A 20,886-nucleotide genomic window follows, 5' to 3' on the forward strand; every position below is an offset into this window, starting at 1 on the left:
CAGACCAGATAGAATGCCGTGCTCATAGACCCGAAAGGGATCCAGATAGTACGTTAAATTGATTCTTATTATTATTAGGAATATATACATTTCAGACATTTGAGCCCCGAATTCAGCGCGTTGTGGTCATAAAATGGGCGATATCGCGTTTTCTGGTGGAATTGCGGGCGGGACACACACACTCAAAAAAACGCCAAGCGTTCTCTCACATTTTGCAACCGCCAGAGGGGCAGAAAGACATTGCGCCGGGCGATGGCGAGGATGGCGAAGATGCCCGTGACATGCTGGAAGACAAACGTCCAGGGTGGGATAGAAGCGGGGGTATCTATTTAATATTCAAGGGGTTGAAAGGCTACCCTCTTGGGGAAGCCAAACTCTGTTCCAGTAAGTCCCGGTACCGTGCTATTTGAATGTCACCGTCGAAAAATATACCTCTAGTGGGAAAAGCGGATTCTCATCGAGAATATTCGCAGAACATTGAGGGGACGAAGGGCTTTAAGCCTTGAAAGCAGCCCCGTATGTGTCGCCTAAGCCAGATGCAAGTCACCCCAGTTCCTCCTGCTTGGCCGAAATATGCAAAGGTAGATGAGGCTGCTTCGCGCAGTGGTACAACAACGATACGAGGACCAAGGCTGGATATTTAAATAATTGATCGAGTTCAATCGTTACGGAAACCTCGGAAAATTCGTTCGGAAACCGCTAATAGACTTGGTGATTAATATCTTTCCCTGGTTATTCCCATCAAATATCGATACAGTACCATACATACATCTCTGCTCGTAGGTTTGTACGCCGAGCTGAACAGGACTTTGGTATATTACCCTGGCACCCTAGACACCTGACGTTACGGATAACGGAACGAGATGAGCCATGGGAGGAGTTGTTGGAAAACCGTGCAGAAGGGCCATGATGGAAAGGCCATTATATAGAGCCGGCGAAACGAAGTCGGGGATAAGTCATCTTGCATATACATGTTAGGAGGACCAAATTGAGAGATTGGTTGACTTGAACACAGGAAATAGGTATTCCTCAATAGTATGGCAGTCAAACATACTTGTTCTTCTATTTCGGTTGATTTTGTACAGGAGTGGTACCTATCCGATGTTAGCATGTTCCATGAACCGATCAAGCAAGGAGCCATACCCAACACCCATCCAAGTCCCGAAGCCAATCCCCCCGCCACCGCATTAGCAACCATATCTCGCTTCCTCACCGTTCCCTCACCATCACTCCCGCTCGCTCCTGAACCCTCTCTCTCATGCCCATATACCTGCCCCTTCTCTCCAGCCGCCGATGAATTCGCCCCTCCCCTAAGCGGAAACGCCGTCTTCGAAAATGCGGCCGCCGCTCCCCTCGCCACGTCAAACAGCCCCATAGGCGCCTCTTCCACCGCGCCCCTGCCGACCTCCCGCCGCGGCTGAACGAACGCAGCCGACGTATCGAAGCCCCCGGGAATCCGGCGATCGGCACGGTCGTTGAACGAGGACTCGGCCTCCGCCTCCTGGGCGAGGAGGGTGGTCATTTCTTCCTCACATCGGCGCCAGACGGCGAGGACTTCAGCGAGGGCGGAGGGCGGGGCAAGGAGGAGGGCCTGGGAGAGGAGTTCCATGCGCTGCTCAAGACGACGGAGTGAGGGGGGTGTTGAGGTGGCGGCGGATGCGTGGATGGCGAAGGTGGAGGGGTCGGAGGGTCGGAATTTGCCGGCTAGAAGCGCAGCTCGCCATGCGATGTCATCTGCAGGGGATTTGCGGGCACGCGCTGTAGATGGAGTTGATGGGCGGTCGACTTCCTGCTGAGGGTTGAGTCGATTGACGACGTATGAGTATGCCGTTTCGAAATCGTCTTCGGCAAGCGCAGCTTCAATAGCCATGCCCGTTACTCGCATCTCCGCCGCGAACTGCTTAGTCTCGAGATCTGGCACCGGACGCGAGCGATGTTCTTCGTCGGGAGAGTCACTAGGCAATCCGGCACCGACGAAGTTCTTCGCGATGCTGATTAAATCGTCGAGCTTGGTATAGCTCTTGGGGTTCTGGCTAAAGACTTTGCCAAGAAGAGCTAAAGGATCGCCGCTGACACGGATGCTAACAGGCTGGAATGGAACGGCATGCTGTAATGTTAAGGAATAGAAGGATAATGCATGAGTAGCGGAGATAAGTGCGTCACAACGTTTGAGGCCTTCCGAGAAACGGAATTGGGGACGAAATATTGCGAGTCTAGGCCAGTGTGTCAGTAAATGTATTGTCAGAGAATATGAAATGCAAGGATTGACTCTCACATTTCGGTGGCCTTCTTCATCCCTCCTCTTGTCTTATTTCCATTACTGGCATTGTCATAGCTGGTGAATATGGCTGCAAGAACAGTCGCTTCGACATCGCCCCGTTCAAGTGGGCTATCATTCTCTTGTAAATATGTTCGTATAGCAGATTGGTAGCCTAACAGGAGTCAGTGATTGTAATCCCATTCGAGAAATCATACTTACAGCCCGCAGTGAGAAAAGTTTTCAGAACATGCTTCTCTAGCATTGCTCTGTCGATCGCTCCAAGTACTCCATTGCTGTGTTGCACGCCTTTGACATCCTCTGGGTTCCAGCTCCATAGCCATAGTACCTTTTCTCGGATAGAAATCCACTCTGGTTCAGCGAGCCGTATTGACAGCCTTGAATGTAGAATCTTTTCCAGGACTGCAAGCTGCTCTTGAATATTTCCCCGAGACTTGATCTTTGCAGCGTTTGCGACTGAGACATCATGGCCCATCGCCCCCAGCATTGATGAAGACAAGACGCACGCTTGGAGCAGCGAGATGGCGTCCGGCGTCGGTTCCGATAGCGCCGTATTCCGCAAATTCGAATTGGAGTTCAGAGTCCGCACAATGTCTTGGACGATCGGACTATCCGGCGCCACCCGAGGCAATTTCGCATTTGGATCCAGAGCAGCGGACGGCTCGAACCCTCCCAAAGTCTCAATCCGCCGCAGTAACCTCTGCGCGATGCCCGAAGCGCTCGCATCGTTCTGGAGACCGTAGATGACCGCAACCATGGACCTCACGTATTGCACGTCGAGTGCATCTGCTTGTTCCTGCGTGAGAGCCCCATAGCCACCCGATTCACCCAAATCGACATTGTTCGGGCCGCTCCAATCGTCGATGCTGTCCACGACATAGCTGGGGTCTTTGACGGCCGTTTCTTGAAGCCAGTCAAACACCCGGTTCCAGTCCGCCTCAATGCCGGAGAGACCCTCGTAGGGGTCCACGGATTGTTGGATGAGCGAGGGTCTTCGTTCTGACTCGCTCCGGGTTTCGGTTTTAGGTCCTACACGCCGTCTTTTGCGCTCATTGCTGCCGTACACCCAAGGTCCGACTAGCGCTTTAATGTCCCTGGCAGCCACCTTTCCGTCCCTCTCATCCTCGTTGTGATCTGTCTGGCCTTTCGCCAGCAATGCATCGACTCCTTCTCTGCCGAATAGAGTCTCTATGACTGGAACCGTCCAGGTTGGGTCAACGTCCGGATAGAACTCTAGGTTTACCCGGACTAACGGGAGGACGATCGAAGTGTACCATGTACGGAGGTAAGAGGAGTGGTCCAGGTATGGCGTTATAAGACAAGGTGTAAGTCGTAGCAGCCCCGCCTGGTCTAGCTGATATGCCCGATGAATCAGAAAGTGGGTGAAGGTGTCCAGCGTGTCATCTTCACTCCGCGATGGGTGTCGCACCGGAACGAGGACCAGCCGTTTCGCCCGCTTCTTCGCCACTCCATCCGATATCTCGTCAACTGCCGAGATGTCGACCTCAACTGTCGGCTCTTCCGAAGGCCGTAGATGAGCAATGTCGCGTGCTAGTGGGGTATATCGGCCGGGCTCGGTGCCCTCGGAGAGGAATGTCAGGAGGATTCGAAGGAGTAATTCGGCATCGAAGCATTCGGGGCGGGAAGCTCGCAAGGAGGAGAAGGCGGAAATGTTGGCTTCGCTCGCATACTGAGCTGCAAGCAGGAAACAATGTGACCTGGAGAGCTGCGTTAGGTGAACCATTCGGTGCGATTTGCGATGCGATGTCCGGCGTTTAGCAGCTGTGGCGTGTCACGAAATACTCGATTTCGAATTGTGTCATGCTCTGCCTGGTGTCTAGAAGTCAATCAGGTATCGAATTTACACAAGGAGCGACCAGATGGTTCAAATAGTTGTTCACACCGATCCATGGAGCTCTCAGCCAAGAAAGCCACATCTGATGCAAGCTCCAATATGACCAGGGTTGACAACTGGACTGTTGACATCACTTTCAACGTACGGGAAGTATTAGTTAGTGCTTGGGCAATTTATATAAAAGTATTCCAACCCTACAGGAATTAACTAAGGCACGTTTAATTTTTGTATGTATTTGTATTGTCATTTAGAATGGGAGAAGTAAATTCCAATGCTATATATACAGATCTGCGGTCTATGCCAGAACAGCCAATGCTTGAAGCCCAGAAGCAAGTTTCTAGTAGCAAATTCAAAGTCCTATCTTAAATCTATTGAGATTTCTCCCTCTTCTTCTTCTCCATGGCTTTCTTGCTTTTCTCCCTCTTCTGAATCACTGCCTCAGCACCAACCCCGCCAAATACCAACCCCACACCAAACCATTGCATCCCCGAGATCTTATGACCAAACCAGATCACAGACAGCACCATCGTCAGCATCTTCCTCGTCACTGTCACCGTGACGAGCAGTAAACTGGAAAACCGGCTTAGTGTCCGGAAGATGAAGACCTGCCCGACGGCACCGCAAATGGCGAAACCGAGCACGTCCAATCGTGCTTCTGGATGTCGTTGTAAGAAGGCGAGACCATCCCAGAGCTCGTTTGCGGCTACACTGGACAGGCCCAGATACGCACCGACTGGAGTCCGCGAGATCGTGGGCGCCAAGGCAAGGTAAGCCACGTTGATGAGCGACGCGATCGTATTCTGCGCGACCATCATCTGCGGCCCCGAATACGGCGCATGCGCCGTGAAGATATGGTCTTGCGTGCTGTTCGTGATGCCGTCGAACAGCAGGTTGATCGACAGCAGAAGCAGACCCCACGCTGCCGCGCCACCGATGCCCGTGGATGCGGTAAACCACGACACGAGGCCTTCCGGCACGAACGACGGCATCTCCACATCCTTCTGCGCCGCGGAGCGTTTCGCAGCCTTCGCGGCGGTGGAGGGATGGTGGACGGTGAAGACGGCGACGCCGGCGGTCACGGCAAAGACGACGAGATATTTGTAGAGGGGGTAGCGGCGGCGGAAGAAGGTGACGTGGAGGGCCATGACAGGGAGGAGCTTGCATGATTTGGCGAGGATGAAGGTGATGTAGTCGATGTAGTTGAGGCTGGCGTAGCCGAAGGGGGCGGCGAGGGAGCTGGTGAGGGAGACGAGGGCGAGGGGCGGGAGGATGGATGCGCGGGGGAAGATTGCAGGGCGCGAGGAGCGCGAGGAGGTGATGTTGAAATACAGCTTCCCTGCGATGGCGGCGAAGAGCGCTTGGATCGTGAGCAGCAGGATGCTGTATTGGAATCGCTCAGGCTTGTCTGATGGGCCATATGATTTGGTGGTGATACGCTCTTGGAGTAATGCCCAAGTTAAGCTGCAGGAGTCAATACAGTCAACGATGATCTTTGATTTGCGAGTCTGGAATCGCTGTCACATACAATGCGCCGTATATCCCGCCAACACATATCACCAACTCCGTGAGCCCTGGGCTCGAACTCTCCTCGGTTGGCTCTGCCCGTTGGATCGACTTCTTCTCAACCGGAGTGGCTGGCCGAACGGTATGTCCGTTTGACGCATCGTGATGTATCTTTCCGTAGGTTTGATTATATAAATCCGACGGTTCCCTCCGCAGGGGAGTCTTCGGCTTTTGGCGAGCCATTGCGAACTAGAAAGGAGATCTGCAGACAGAATTTTAGTAGTCGATGGGACGATGATCTATATAAGGAGCGACATGAAGGGCATAAATTCGATACGAATGGTGAGATGGAAACTTGGTGAACGTGGCGGCTGATAGCCAGATAATGTTTCGCCAGTGTTTCTCGAAATCTGGCATCAACACAGCGGGAGAGCCATGGGTGGGGTGAACACTGAACACCCCTGTTCCTTGAATAAGAACCGCCTCCATATTTGAGGGAACACCCGGAACTAGAGAGACGACACCCTCACACCCTATTGTTAATTATGTGGACGTGATATCCGGTACTTCACGATTGACTATTACGCGATCCATTGACTAGCGCTACGGTACTGGTATCTAAACGATTGTCCCTGAAAGCCGAATTCTGAGTAAAAGGTATCTTCGCTAGCACTGGCTTTCAAAGAAGCCCATACAACGAACAACTGAATCAAATGTGAGAATACGATTGTCCCCGATCGTCATCACCGTAATTAGAAGGACTTTCCTGCAACCTGAGCGGACCCATCTCCCAGTCCACTTCGATCCGACCATTACACACCCTCGGTCACAGGTTTATCAGTCGACTCTGCGGGAAACGCAGCGGGAGCGGCCGCCTCGAGCGCTTTCTCCCCTCGAGTGTAAGGGTTCGAAACACCCTCGAAATGGTACAGCTCCGGGCACGTCTCGTTCTTGTGCCACAGGATCCAGCGACGGAACCACCATGGAAGCACGGACCCCGTCTGGTAATTCACGTGCTTCCTGGTCGGCACCGCAAAGACGTAGTCCAGCTCCTCGAGCGTCCGTTGCTTCGTCTCCGGCACGAACAGGAAGATGAGCAACAGCGCCACTAGATTCAACCCTGCGTAGAACCCGAATGCCCCGGTCGCCGTCATGGCGCGCAGCATGCGGGGGAACGTCAACGCCAACACGGAGGCCCAGAAATTGTTGGTCGCGACGGCATACGCCATGCCGACCTCACGATGGGAGAGGGGGAATACTTCGGCGCTGTACATGAAAGGAACGGGGCCTTCCCCAGGGCTGTAGAACGCAGCGAAGAGGTAGACGAACAGGGCGACAAGCCCGAGACGCAATTTGCTGTCTTCGACGCTAGGTTCAATCAAGTAACACAGTCCGGCAGCTAAGATCGAATTAGTCCTGCTTTTCGGAAACCGGTAGCTTGGGGGCACATACCAAGCAACGTCCAGAACATCTGAGGGAAGGTGAAGAGCAAGAGCGTACGACGGCCAAAGGTGTCGATGGTCCACACCGCAGGCCACGCAAAAACGAAGTTGATCAATCCGAAGCCGAACGATGCAAAAAGTGCAGTGAAGTCGCTGATACCAGCCTCCTTGAAGATAGTGGCGCTGTAGAACGAGATGATATTAACTAGATGAATGCATTAGTATGTGGTTTGGCTTTTTAGTCGACTGTGCGATACGTACTTCCGCACATCTGTTGTGCCAACATAACGATACCAGACGCATACACCGCACGACGGTTTCGGGGCATCGTGAAGAGCTCAACGAATCGAGTGAACGTGTTGCCACCAGACTTCGCGATAGTGGATTCCTCGATGAGCAGCTCTTCCTGTTTCAGCAATACATCGATGTAGTAAAGATCACGAGCAGCTTGAAGCGGAGTGTTGCGGAGAGCCTTCAGGGATTTCCAAGCTTGATTGTAATTGTTCTTGCTCATCAACCTAACGATCCCATGTTAGCGACCTGTTATCATCCTGTACGGCAATCTTACATACCAGCGAGGAGATTCCGGGCACCAATAAACACCGAGAACCAATGGAACTGCCGGAATGAAGGCGGAGCCGAATTGCAGACGCCATGAGATCGCGCCAGTCTTTGCTACGGCCAAGTTGGAGCAGGTTCCAAGGAAGATACCTATATTTGTGAGCCTTTTGTCCACTAGAAGTTGTACGAAGGCACGAACCGAATGCCGTCCAAACTTGCCAGGACATTACGAGACCGCCGCGAATGATAGTTGGAGCGTTTTCTGCTGAGAAAACAGGCACGGTGACCTCTTTCAACCCCATACCAATACCAAGGAGCATGCTGATCATTTCTCGTTAGCGCGCAGACAGTGCGCCATTGTAGGGTCAAGAACGTACCGACAAGCCAAGAGCTGACCCCATGTTTGAGAAAGCGCCATACCGAATGGGGCCAGAAGCGAGAAGATGGCGGCAATGAAGATGACATGACGCCGTCCAAGCCAGTGATTGAGGGGATCAGAGATCCATCCAGCGCTTCGAGAGGGTTAGTTAGAGCACCATGGAATGGTAGGGCGGTTGCAGGGGCTAGCTTACAAGAGGCAAATGGTGATATACGGCATGCTGTTGATAAGTCCCACAATCCAACTGTTCTTGGAACAGTCACCACCATTGATGTCCGGTCCACACTCGGGTGGGTTCTCCGGAAGATTGAACGCTTGTGGAAAACTCAAGTTCGCCCCATTGGATCCAGTCTGACATTCCATTAGCGGACTGAAAAGCAGAGTCAGATGGTGAATTGCATACCTGATCCCATCCTTGAATGGCAGCGGCAATTGAGTTCAAAATGATGGTGTAGTAGAGCGGCCACGGGTGCCTCCAGCGATGCTCGACTTCATCAATCAGTGCTTCCTTTTCGAATTCCTCGAGCTCCGTGATGGAGTCCAGCGCAGCGGGATTCTGCGCAACCAAGGCGCCCTTCCGCAGCAATGGAAGGATATCCTCTGGGAGGTCGTGTTCCTTGTGGAAGCGGTCAACGTTTTCCAGCAGGATTTCTCGAGGAATGTCCTTGAGAGGGTTGCGAATCTCTCCAGCCACGTTCTCGGTCAGCTGTGCGATGCTGGCTCTGCGTCGGGCTGTCTCGTCTCCCTCGATGGGGACTGCCTTGGATCTAGACATTTAGAAAGCCTGATTAGCATGTGGTGTCGAAGTGTCCCCAGTTGAGTGTGTGGGATGAGTGTTACACATGAAGTGGAAGATATTGGCTGTGTTATAGGAAGTGTATGAAGCAATGGAACCTTCACATACTCTTCCACGTCCTTCGCCATAGTGAATGGCCTCGATGTTGGTTTCAGTCAAAGCTCTTTCTCTTAATGTGGTCTTCTCAAGTATGCGAACCGAATGCCGGTACCTTCACTCGTCACAAGGACAGGAACAAAAACTGCTCGAAACGCAGATGTGTCGGCGAAGATGGGGGAGCACAGGCGAATTTAAATACATTCGCCCTAGCTACCACGGTCAAGCACGCATGGCACCAAACACAAACCCTCATTCGAGTTAGATCATTCTAACTAGCGGGGTTCCCCAACCTCAGAATTTCAATATCCTTGCTTCCATTCACCTGGTTCTCTGGGTGGGAAATCAGACTGCAGGTTAGCCCAATGATCAGCATCGACTGACCATAATGTTACAGTGTTTAGTGTTACACCCATCCACCAGAGTCGGGAACCTGCACCCAGAGTCGGAAGCCGTCTGCCTCACGCCGTGTTCCGGAAACACTCTGGCTGGCGCACAAGATGGACTTGGAACCTGGCAAGGCGGCTCAGAGCATACCGAACTTGCCAGACCCAATCTCTCATTTCCCGTCGCGGTGGTAACTAGAGACTCTCCCGGACCTGTGCCCTTACTTCGATTTAGCATGGACTCTGGGCTCTGCACAAGGCCAACGTTGCCCGTTGGCGACATGCCGGCATGGAGGGTAGTGGATCCGGCAAAACGCATGAAGGGAGGGCAGAATTAACGGACAGTGTCGAGAGAGGAAAAGATCGGACGTTTACAGATGAAAGTCATCTCGCTCCCCTGCACTGATAGACCCTTGCGAGCTATCGGTTAGCGTTGGCATTTCTTGGGTGGCAGGCTTGCTGCAAAGAGCAAAAGCTTTCCCTAGCTTTGGCGTCTTTGTCACCAACCGCTAGCGCCCAGTCGTCGGCTTATCCGATGATGGCGTTTTGAAGCTTCATCCTTGGCCGGTTCTTGAGGAAAATTGAGCCTTGGAAGGCTGAGAAATCAAGAGAGAATTCAGCCATCCACCGTCCCCAGTCAGTCCATGAGAGAATCGTCCTCTCTGTATCTGAAGGTGGTTACATCCAAATCCTCCTGCCTCCCAGTCAAGGTTAGGGCCTCGTCCTTGTGGTAAGATTAGGAAAGGGACTACTCCGTACATCAAATCTAAGAAACAAGAGTTCAAGACGCTCTGGGATCTGGTATCAAAGATCTCATATAAATAGGACGATGGTTTCCTAGTCACAAAGAGCGGAAGCCGAGTAGCATCATATTGATGATCCACTGCTGCCCATCCCAACTGATACCTTCGGCGGTCTAGCTTCTGGGCTGAATGGTGATTAGGAAAGTGATAGACTGTTGACCAGACTGATGCCCAGGCGCTACTGCAATCAGAGAGACCGCCAAGGCTAGGCTCGAAACCATATCAAACGCCGCCGACATCATTGGTGCTCGCATGATTTTCGGCCTTTGGGGCTCTCTCCCCCGCCGCGGACTGCCAGACGATTATAGCGCTCGGTTTCGACGTCCGGATCGGGAACATGGTGAGTGGTGAACTCTCTTGAGTCTCTGGGAATTTCAGCGCTATGGGTGCGGTTTTATATTTTCAGTTGGCTTCCACCCCTTACGTAGCGGTTTCATTCAATACCTTACGGTTCATAATTCCGATTGTGAGCATGCGAATTGGCCAGGCGGTGACAAAGCAGGATCTAGGTCAGGCTTTGACCAGGTCCATATTGCATATATGCCTCGTATGAGGCTGACAGTGTCTGCTTCCTTACTTATGCAACTCCATGTCGTGCGTCCGAGCACTGCGCCCATCTCATCGAGAGGAGTCCCCGCTGCAAGAGTAGGATCTGGTCTGCGGGGTAACAGTTACGAGTAGGTATCTTGCTTCACCATGCATTTGCGGTTTAAGCGATTGAGGCCAGTGAGGTGACACTGCATCACGTCAAACGCCGGGGTCGTTGATTACTGGACAAGGCTAACCTGGACGGCTGACTGAAATAATTTTGCCCAGTAAGTAACTTTGTCGGTGGAGGATCCTAAACCATGTCCTCATGGCAAACTTGGTTCAACCTGCCACTTCCAAGCTCCCAAGGGGTGTTGAATTGTCATGTCCTCACCCATGTCCCAGACATGAGCCCCCATATCCTAACCACCGAGTAGTGGCAGAGCACGATTCCATATGACCTCCAGTCTCCAGATCCATTTCTGATGAAGACGAACATTAACGTGTGGGGTGAAAGGACATCTCGCTAACCCGTGACCATATCCTCCCACCATTCCATGGACGCGACGCCACGCTATCAGATATCGCGCTATCCTTCAACGACCTTTGGCATCGCGAGAATCCGACTGCTTGAACAATGGGTGTATCAAGGGTGTAGTGATAGTATATCCCGTACACTGAAATACTTATCTTTAGAATGGTATTATTGCAAGCATCAAATCGGCGCCCCGATGTGCAGCAGGCAACAGGCCCACGATCGTCGCAGTGATCGACACGGTCCATAGAAACTGGGGCTCAAAGACCCTGATCTCCGTCGGGTCCTGCAGGTGTCAGTAACGTCACTGGTGTTCGACTGAGCTATCGTCTGATCTGAGGAGACGAACTAAGGGCCAAACTTTCGGGCTGCCTTCCCGGCTGCTTAATGTGATTCGAATAGGGATCACGAAAGCAGTCCTTGGGATGCATATCCCGCATCCGCAGATCTCAGCAACTGTGAACTGCTCGTGCAGGTCCGGTTCCATAATATTCCGTGTTCAGGATATGCGATCGCATATCTTGAGATGATATGGCTTCATCCTAGGTGAGATCGACACGGCAACAGCATATCGTGCTGTACAACTGGATTCGGCCCGGGGTGTGCAAATTATCCTGACGGCGGAGAACTGGCCCTTCAGGTATATCCGTTGACCGGATTATTCTCTTCCGCCAGTCATGTATGGAGCCGCTTGATCGACAACCCTCCCTCTTCGATATTCCGATTCTCCCCTGTTCCGTCGCCACGGGCTCCACAGACCGGAAGTGGACGATCTCTCATGCCTCATAATGGTGGAGAGTTTCTACCGTTCCCTGGTAATATGTGTAGATTTGACTCTCAGTAGCATCTTCGAGGTTTTGAAACCCCCGATGCAATGCAATTGGATGTTGCTCCGGAGTCCGCTGCACAACGCCACTGAAACAAAGATGACGAACTGTTCCGAGACGTTCAAGTTCCGATTGATGGACCCAGAAGGACTCATCCTGCACGCAGTCATGCTCGATGTGGTATATATGCTTGAGTCACAAGACTGGTAGAAAAGAAGACCTTGGCGTGTAGACCAATCCAACCCTCTAAAAGAGGACGCGAAAGGGCAGTGACTCAACGACGAAGAAGATACGCGGTATTCTGCCAAATACCAACATGTTATCAGGGACTCGGTACCGCATTAGCCACTTTATTATGAGGCTTCAAGCTGAGATAGTGTTAAACATCCTGATGCCATGATGCCGAAACGGAGATAGTTCGAGGAACCGAGGACAATTATCTGTACACGTGGACCAATTGCTGAGTGTTGACGAGTTATACCATGAACAGGAGTACTGTTGTTGCGTATCAAAGGAGCAAAAGTTGCTCCAAGTCAAAGACCCGACGTTTTAATTCCCATTTCGTGGGTTGCACATCATGGCAAGGAAGAGGGAGATCCCAGGAAGATCCGGCGACCTGGCGATCTGCACAGAAATTAGTCGCTTCGGCCAGCCTAAACACTCTAGCAGTCGAGCTTCATTCGTTGCATAAAGCCACTCCAAGTCACCGCACATCTTCATAATCGATCGAAGACGAACCCAACTTATCATATTTCGAATATCCTATCTCTACCTTCAACTGCAAGTGCCTCTATCAACTCATCCTTTCCTCCGTCAAAATTGTTTGTCAATTGCACCCTGCCGGTCGGTTCACTACGTGATCCTTACACGACGACTTCACAGGAGGTCGTTACTTGTACGGTCGTACCACCAGCGAACGATGTTCATTCAGTCATCGATTAACATTTAACAGGATTTTTTAACCATCTCATTCGCTTCCTGGTAGTACTCTATCCTGTACAGCATCCATGACGCCCTAACGTCCCGTTTGCCGGTCTTTTACTTGCACTGAGCGGCGTCTATCGAGTGCTCTCGACTCTTTGAAGCCGCTCGGATGACAAGACCAAAGGTACCGCCAGATCAGCGGCAGAGGATTGCGCAAGCCTGTCAAAGGTTGGTTGGTTTCTCTCATATGTTTAAACCTTCTCGCGACCTCAAGGCGACGGTGACGGGGCTGATGCGGATAGCTGAAAAGTTGCAAGAGACGTAAACAGCGGGTGAGTTCATTCAGGCGAGAGTTCATCAAACTTCATTTTCACAGCTCCATCCGATATCCGATGAAATCGGATCCCTTTACAATGTGCCGTTGTTCGGCAATGTCCTTGCCTGTCTTTTTCTCCCAAGTTCAATCAAGTCTTCAATGTCCCATTCTGCGCTTCCGTGGGGACCAAATTCCATGGACAACGGCACTTGAAGCTCGCCAGCATGGTGGCATTTCAGGTATGAGCTTTATCGAATCCTCGTACCTTTCCAGGGTTGTGGCATGATAATAATAGTACAACATATTTTGTGCAACTCCCCTGGATCGGGGCAGCGTTTGGAGCGCACTCATGACTCAGGAATTCACCCACCGAGCCCATGTCCATTCAGATGCAGATAAACCCTTCACGGTCAAGTCGCACAGGACATCGCCTGGAATTGCCTGGAGTAATGAACTCGCTCGCCCTTGGACAGGATCTCGGTTCGAACAAAATATAAATGTGTAGCGTTCCTTTTGTGGCATCAAGACTGTCCGCCCTTATGCTTATGTCCGGTCCTAGGCATTGGCCAACGAGAATCGTGTTGCTTCACCATGTTCTTTTGTGTGCCACCAGCCTGCTTGTTTGAGCATTTGCTAAATTTTTATTTAGTGCAACGGTCAATGCCCATGCAACACCTGTGAGAAGCGACAATTCGATTGCATTTATGATGATCGGGAAAGTGGGTCAACCCCTGAGGGTGGCCCGAAAGCAAAGAAACAAGCGACTGGAAGAGATCTAAATTTTCCGCTGGCGGCCCAACCGGCAACAGTCCATGCAAGATATGTTGCGAAGGAGCCAAACCAAATCAACGGATTTGACTCGAAAACACATCTGTCTCTGTCGGGCGATCAACCGTCGCCTTACCCGCCTAGCACATTCAATCACCAGCGCATCCCGAGTTCGACTAATGGGTCCGGGAGATCAACTTCTAAGGACTTAATTCCAAGGGAGCCGACTCAGTCACTGCCTGGGAATCTCTCTACGCCTGATGATGGAGGCAATGGTGCTCCAACTATGTCCCGTACGACGTCCCAGAGTGGACCAGAGGAAGAAGTGCACGCTTTCTCAGAAGCTCGGATGCTGCAGGATCCCACTGGAAGATTACGTATGTTCACTCCTTGAGGAATGAAGAGGTTCAATATATTTGCTTGCTGACATGAACCCGGTACAGTCTATCTGGGGGATGCGGCGACTTTGGCGAACCTCCAGTTAATTCGCATGATGATCGAAAGCGTCGCTGGTCCTTCTCCGTTCACTGCCGATGCCAGCAGGCATAAAATCATGGAATCTCAGATCTCGATTCCAAACATGCGACACCCTCAGTTGCTACCTGATAAAAAGACCGCGGTTGTCCTGGTCGACAGCTTCTTCATCAATGTAAGTCTACCATATGGGTTTTAGGCTAATATTCTGACCTGCCGTAGACCCATGGTCTAGTACATATCTTCGAACGACAAGACTTTCTCAGCCGCATGGATGCATGCTATTCGGATCCATTATCTGCTGACGCCCCCTGGCTCTGCTTACTCAACCTAGTGTTTGCAATTGGCCTTATACTGGCCACGCCAGCGCCAGGTTCAATAGAAGAAGACGTGATTGTAAAGCTTCGGAAAAATCCCGAGGAACTGTCCGATAAATTCTACCTCAGCGCGAAAATCTTGAACGATCCAGTGGTTGGCATCGAGGACTCCGACTTCTGGTCCATCCAGGCTCTTCTTCTCATGACATTATATATGCTAGCTAGGTCAAAACGGAACACCGCATTTGCCCTACTCGGTATGTTCGCCTTGTTAAGTTGCTCTAGGCGTTGCTCATAATTGGATAGGTATGGCAGTGCGGTCTGCATATGCTCTTGGTTTGCATCGACAAGAGACAACGCAGATCTTTCCTTCCGAAACGCAATCGGCCAGACAGAATATCTGGAGGTCCCTGTTCGTCCTTGATCGATTCCTATCCTCCTCTCTCGGCCGTCCCACAGCAATCTCCGAGGATGAATGCAGTGGGAAGGCACTCAACCCAAATTTCAAGTTTCAACCAACTCCGGTATCGTTCGACCCCATTTTGCCAGGGCCAGCGGTATTTTATCAGACCAGCATTCAAGGCCTTGATTCGGTAGTGCGGAGTTGCTCAGTGATCGGCATGACCCTCCGGCGTGTGTATCAACCACGCAAGATCTCGACCAAATTGGCGCAAGAAATTGCAGATATATACAAGCAGTGGCCCAAGAATCTCGTCGAAGAGCTACACTGGCGCCATGCTCGCTCGGCATCAGCAAGTCAAGGAATCGCCATTCTCCATGTCAACCTCTTCTTCTGCCACTCGATCATTTTGCTGTCGCACCCTTTTTTCCTTTACCTCATGAATATGATCATTACGAAGCGCTACAATCCGACAGAAGCATCGAACCGTTCAAAACGGATGTACACCCGCATGACTCTGTTCAGCAATTCTTGTGTCGCCGCATCTTCTCAAACCATTAACATCCTTCAAAACGCATATGTAGCTGGGTATCTCCCAAGACGAAACCCTTGCTTCATCTACTTCCTTTTCAGCGCCACGATAATCATCCTCTGCAACGAGTTTGTCTATCTATACCAGCATTCCGACGCTACCCGCGACATCGAGAACGCATCTCGCCTAATGGACTACTGCGCGGAGACGGATCCACATGCATCGACACTGACGTATATCGTCTCCTCTTTCCGCGACGTCGTGGAAAAGGAAAAGGCTAAACGCCCACAACCATCTGACGGTCCTTCGCCGGAGCCGACTTCCACAGGTGCATACCCTAATCCAAATCCAGTCGCTCAGGCACCCATGGATTCAAAAACTAGCGCTCCGAAGCAGGGATACTACCTTCCTCACCCCCCAAGTGCCAATTTACTCTCATCAACGGCCCATTCGACCCCGTCAGCAACCGCCACCACAGCCACGCCCGGCATCCCCACCCTGCAGCCCTTACCCCCCTCTCAAGTACCTCAAATCCATCCCGGCTACAAGGCCAAGCCGTCCTACCCCCAACCCCCACGCCAACCCTTCTTCAACCTCGACTCCCTCCACAACTCTGGCTTCTCATTTCTCCATGACCAGCACCGAAGCGACGGAGCCGACGAAGTCGAACGCGAAGGTAGCTCTGGGAATGAAGACCAGATCGATTTCAACACACTGTGGCGGTCGTGGCCGCATTCACAGCAGCAGCAGAGCTTTGGGGGTGGGGGTCCGCGGCCAGCATAATAGGGTGGGGAGAAGGGCGGAGAGGTGTTCACGGAGGTGGAAGTGCCGGAAAGTAGTTCGGCGGTTCCGTTATATGGAGTTAGCATGGGGTATAGGTGAATAGTTGGAGGTAGTCATAGAGCACAGATTGAGGTTGATATGTTCCGGATCGACTGATGGCCTTGACTATTGAAAGTGCGACATTAAGGGCCTCAAATGAGAGCCATCGAGACGGGAAACACGCATAACTCCGTTTCCATCTCATTCTCTGCTCTGCCTTAACCAACGTCGATATAATATTCCACGGGTAGCAGCTAAACAGACCTCGAACCAGTGTTTAAGGAGAAATATGGGAGAACCGTGCATTACCATGGGCTTGTTCGTTTAACTTGGCCTCAACCCCTACCAGTCATGTATATTTAGCAAAGCTTGCACTCCTGCGCTTCTGCGGCCGACCCGTTTCCCTGGGCAAGGTTATGGATTCATAGAAGAACAGGAGCCTGTCTCTCATGAACACCTCTTGCCTTCTGTTCTTATCTTTTCGACCACTTGATATCTTAAAACTTCCAATCCCCAACCAAAATCAGGTTGACTAGATCATGGTGAGCTAAACTGATCTCCGTATGACCGAACAGAGTCGAGACCGATTCGCCAAACGCAGTGTCGAGAGGAAGATGGTTCCCAGGGGGGCAAATTACGACCATCCGCCCAATCACTCTCATACCCCAAATGCCCTCATCCATCACCCCAATGATCCTCCACTGTTCACACTGGTCCCCACGGCGGCGGCAGAAATAATCCGTTCAGCATTGCCTGCAGGAGCAAGAACTGCTGATAATCACCCTTCGGGTCCTCGTCATTGATCCGTCTCATTGCTTTAGTCGCCAGGACCATTTCATCAACTTGTATACAGAGGGAGATCATGGTGCGGTCGACGTGGCAGGAGCAAACGCAATGTGGCAGCTACGATTAGGGTTGAGTTGTTGGAGAGGACTAGGTAGTAGATGCAAGGTAGAGGTGGCGAGAGATTTGGTCGACGAGGTCGATGTCTAGGGGGTTTAGGGTAGCCATCGAAGTGGAGTCGAACGGAGTGAACGACAAAGGATCTAGAAGAAGGTGTGATATTCTTGAGTCCGGGATTGGGAATAATATGGTCGTGGGCACGAGAAGAGGAAGATGTAGATAGCCATGGTGGAGAGAGATGGACAACGTTGACAATGACTGTTCGTCACTGAGGTCACTGAACGCTCTACAATCCACGTCAAAGAAATGTTTGTATGCTTGAAGATGCGGCAACCTATTCAGTCCTATTCAGTCCTCGCTCGTCTCTTCGAGCTCTAAGGACAATTCTATATGGCGGTTTAGAATCGAATATAGGCATTACTTGGATAGGAGTCGCTGCCAGGAGATGGACCTACTCGTTTCTACCTACCCTGATAACTAGGTACCAACACGACGCCCAGAGTTCACGGTTCATGCCAAGTAGGTGATCAACTCTAGATCAAGAGAGTTAATTAGTGTAGAATCTCGCTCGGATCAAGCGATTCCACTCTTCTTATCGTCGCATCATCAGATTCCCCCATAGGTTCCCCCATAGGTCCAGCCCTATTTTGGCAAGGAGATTTGCGGCGGTGATCTCTGGGCTCTTGGAAATATCAAATCTTCACAAAATACCTAGGGGGATGAGGTCCTCCGTCGGCCACCCCGTACCGCCGCGATGGTTGGCATCGACACAGAATAGGAAGAAAAGACGAGCAATCTCGTAGATACATAGTTGGGACGAAAGTACTACGTACATATCATTATGACGGCGAAAGCCCCCGAAGGGGGGACTATGCCTTCTATAGCTAATGATATTATGATCCCTACTAATCACTTGGCGGAGGAATTGTTGGCAACATACGACTGAACGACTGAGCGACTGAGCGGCTAGGGAAACCACGGGTAAAGATATATAAATGGTCGATTGATGCACATTTGACCACGATAGAACTCCAATAATTCCCGCACTTCCCACCGACCCACCTACTGTTCTGTTTACACCACTCCCACTGCATTCAAGATGCATTCCTTATCATTGCTTTTCACTGTTGGCAGTTATCTCCTAGCCGGGCCTTGGGGGGCCGCGAACGCTTTGCCACAGGGCACTGCAGCATCTATACTTGTGCCCTTCCTAGCCAAGGAGTTCGAAAAGATCTTCGGACAGCCACTCTCTTGCTGCGGATCGCTCGAAAATTGTCATGGATTTAAAAACGCGGAGGGTAACCCGAACAGATTCCACGCCTGTTTTAGAAAATACCGAATACCGATTAAGGGCTTCATAGGTAATAGGTGCAGACGACTGACTCTAGTTCAGCCCCGGGTGCTCAGGAATTCTCCGCAGAGGACGTCGAAATCGCCAAGTGCCTTACAAATCTGCACTACAGGCAAACGGATGTTTGCATTTCTGTTCAGGGGAGCAGTTGTGATAACAATGGATATACCGCTCGAGGTGGACGAATTTAGAATATGTAAAGAAACTGATTCTTCCCCCAACTGTAGAGCGACTATCGAAATACTTACTCATATCCCAATAGGCATAAATCGTGGCTCACGGCGTCAAGACCGCTTACTACAGAAGAGTCCTGGTCAATCCAAGATGGATCTATAGCTCTTAAAGGGACTAAAATGAAGACCGACGATAGCGCGAAACCATATGTCGATCCAATCATAAGTAGAGCCAACCTTCCCAGCGTTGAGGCTAGGTTTAATTACATTGGATAGCCGGCGTGTTAGTAGGGCAGCTGCATTGGTTTAGGTAGACTTAGAGTACTTTGATTGAGCTAAGGATTGTTAGGCGCAAAGATTGGACCGAATAAAATGGAAGGCAAAGGTTTGTTTGTGGGATAATTGATTTGATATTTTTGGCTCACTGTACTATACACCATATGAACAATCTACTACCTATTGATCTAGACAATGAAGACGGTTCAACCGCGGTTTTTATTAAGCCTATCCTCAGTCCTCACAGTCTCATTCTGGGGCCTTTCAGTTTCGGGCCGTAGGCATGGCCTCGAAAACTGCCCGTGTATCTCGAATTGCTTGGGTTATAGAAGCCGACCCTGGATGGGTGGTGCCACTGATTATTATCACGGCTACTGATCCTCATGAAAGGTAATCGGTAAGCCAACCGATACTGCCAGAAAGAGTTAGCAAGAGGACTCGTCGATGCTCTAACCCCTTACGATATTTTTCCATCGACGTACTGACGATTAGTGGAGTTGAGCTCGTGGAACTTCAATGTTAGCTTTCGGGAAGACGGCACCTTGTCCAATTCGATGAATGTGCGTTACTGAACGCACCAGATACCATGCTCCGAACCAGGAGCGCTGGCGAGACGGGATTAGAAGTTTTCACAGTGAGGAGAGAAATTCATCCTGCTAGACCACTCTAGAAGCATATCATGATTGCTGCCAGTTGGAGAAATCGGAACATCTGGTAGTCGCGGGGGTTGAAGTAAATCGGAAACCTCTCTTCCATCAGAGCAGCGACTGGAAAATGACACCAGCTACCAGGCGATGTGCACCGCCAGCCCTTGAGGCAGATCCAGAGACCTGTTTCCATCCGCAATGACCTTCTCACCAAATTGATTTCCCGAACGCGAGACCGAGTCGACGCTGTAAATCCGGATTGCGGTTTGACATGGCGGAGAAGATTGCGAGGGGCAAGAATGGACGGGCGTTAGGCATGGAGGCTAGAGTCTTAAGGTGCGTAGAGAACGACGAATAAGAAGTGTATGAGGGATTAATATTGCTTCAAAAAATATTCCGCAAACTGAGCATCGAGCTTTGTCAGTGGAAGATCCTGCTTCAGCGCCTTTGGGGCCGGCTGCGCTCTGCTCTCCTTGGACACTAGTGGCGAACTTGACGCCTCTGGCTCTGGAAGACCGTACCGATCATGGACTGGGAAAATTCCTGAAGATTGAGATCCTCTTCACCGTTGAGCTACGGCCTCTAGACTGATACGACGTCCGCGAGAACGTCATCTCCTGGTTCCAAGTGAACCTTCTCCTTTGTCGCTGGCTTCGGGTTTATACGTTTGTAGATTCGTCTAGGACGAGGGGCTTCGTATGCACAAGTTGATCGTGACGCGAGCCATCCGGTAGACGGTGAGAATGATGGGTAGATCCGGTTGCAGGTATACCTTTGGCAAACACCCGCAGTACTGCTGGAAATATATCGGACCTCTCGGTTCCAACAAGCTTTGCAGGCAGGAGAGGGTCGAGGTCTATGGCAGATGGGATGGGTGGTGGTCGAGCACATCCTGCCTGACTCAGACCATCTCGATATACATCGTATAGGGCCTAAATAGTCACTGAAAGGTACCAAAACCAATCTACTCCAAAGGAGGGAATAGGGTTAAAAC

At 51.2% G+C, this 20,886-nt stretch overlaps 5 protein-coding genes across 5 annotated transcripts; 2 read left to right on the plus strand and 3 right to left on the minus strand.

Moving 5' to 3' along the window:
• Window positions 1–876: 876 nt before the first annotated feature.
• P152DRAFT_505062 (secretory pathway Sec39) lies at window positions 877–4,181 on the minus strand. Its single transcript, XM_033682413.1, has 4 exons — window positions 2,480–4,181; window positions 2,276–2,432; window positions 1,144–2,213; window positions 877–1,094 (listed from the first exon to the last, which is right to left on the minus strand). The coding sequence occupies exons 1-4, from the start codon at window positions 4,020–4,022 to the stop codon at window positions 1,063–1,065; spliced, it is 2,802 nt and encodes a 933-aa protein (XP_033538055.1). The 5' UTR covers window positions 4,023–4,181; the 3' UTR covers window positions 877–1,062.
• Window positions 4,182–4,360: 179 nt separating this feature from the next.
• P152DRAFT_478966 (UAA transporter) lies at window positions 4,361–6,032 on the minus strand. Its single transcript, XM_033681688.1, has 2 exons — window positions 5,659–6,032; window positions 4,361–5,594 (listed from the first exon to the last, which is right to left on the minus strand). Exons 1-2 carry the CDS (start codon window positions 5,877–5,879, stop codon window positions 4,502–4,504), a joined length of 1,314 nt encoding a protein of 437 aa, XP_033538056.1. The 5' UTR covers window positions 5,880–6,032; the 3' UTR covers window positions 4,361–4,501.
• Window positions 6,033–6,448: 416 nt separating this feature from the next.
• Window positions 6,449–8,793, minus strand: P152DRAFT_388925 (uncharacterized protein; the record flags this gene model as incomplete). Its single annotated transcript, XM_033675956.1, has 8 exons — window positions 6,449–7,035; window positions 7,089–7,283; window positions 7,340–7,596; window positions 7,651–7,789; window positions 7,839–7,960; window positions 8,017–8,151; window positions 8,212–8,369; window positions 8,422–8,793. 8 exons carry the CDS (start codon window positions 8,791–8,793, stop codon window positions 6,449–6,451), a joined length of 1,965 nt encoding a protein of 654 aa, XP_033538057.1.
• Window positions 8,794–14,346: 5,553 nt separating this feature from the next.
• P152DRAFT_389523 (uncharacterized protein) lies at window positions 14,347–16,503 on the plus strand (the record flags this gene model as incomplete). Its single annotated transcript, XM_033675988.1, has 4 exons — window positions 14,347–14,374; window positions 14,441–14,646; window positions 14,694–15,045; window positions 15,095–16,503. The coding sequence occupies 4 exons, from the start codon at window positions 14,347–14,349 to the stop codon at window positions 16,501–16,503; spliced, it is 1,995 nt and encodes a 664-aa protein (XP_033538058.1).
• A 2,041-nt stretch (window positions 16,504–18,544) lies between these two features.
• P152DRAFT_446084 (uncharacterized protein) lies at window positions 18,545–18,987 on the plus strand (the record flags this gene model as incomplete). The annotated part of the gene is made up of 2 exons (XM_033677897.1): window positions 18,545–18,806; window positions 18,839–18,987. 2 exons carry the CDS (start codon window positions 18,545–18,547, stop codon window positions 18,985–18,987), a joined length of 411 nt encoding a protein of 136 aa, XP_033538059.1.
• Between the last annotated feature and the right edge of the window lie 1,899 nt (window positions 18,988–20,886).

This window comes from Eremomyces bilateralis (genome assembly GCF_010015585.1).
Source record: "Eremomyces bilateralis CBS 781.70 unplaced genomic scaffold P152scaffold_2, whole genome shotgun sequence".
Classification (NCBI taxonomy): domain Eukaryota; kingdom Fungi; phylum Ascomycota; class Dothideomycetes; order Eremomycetales; family Eremomycetaceae; genus Eremomyces; species Eremomyces bilateralis.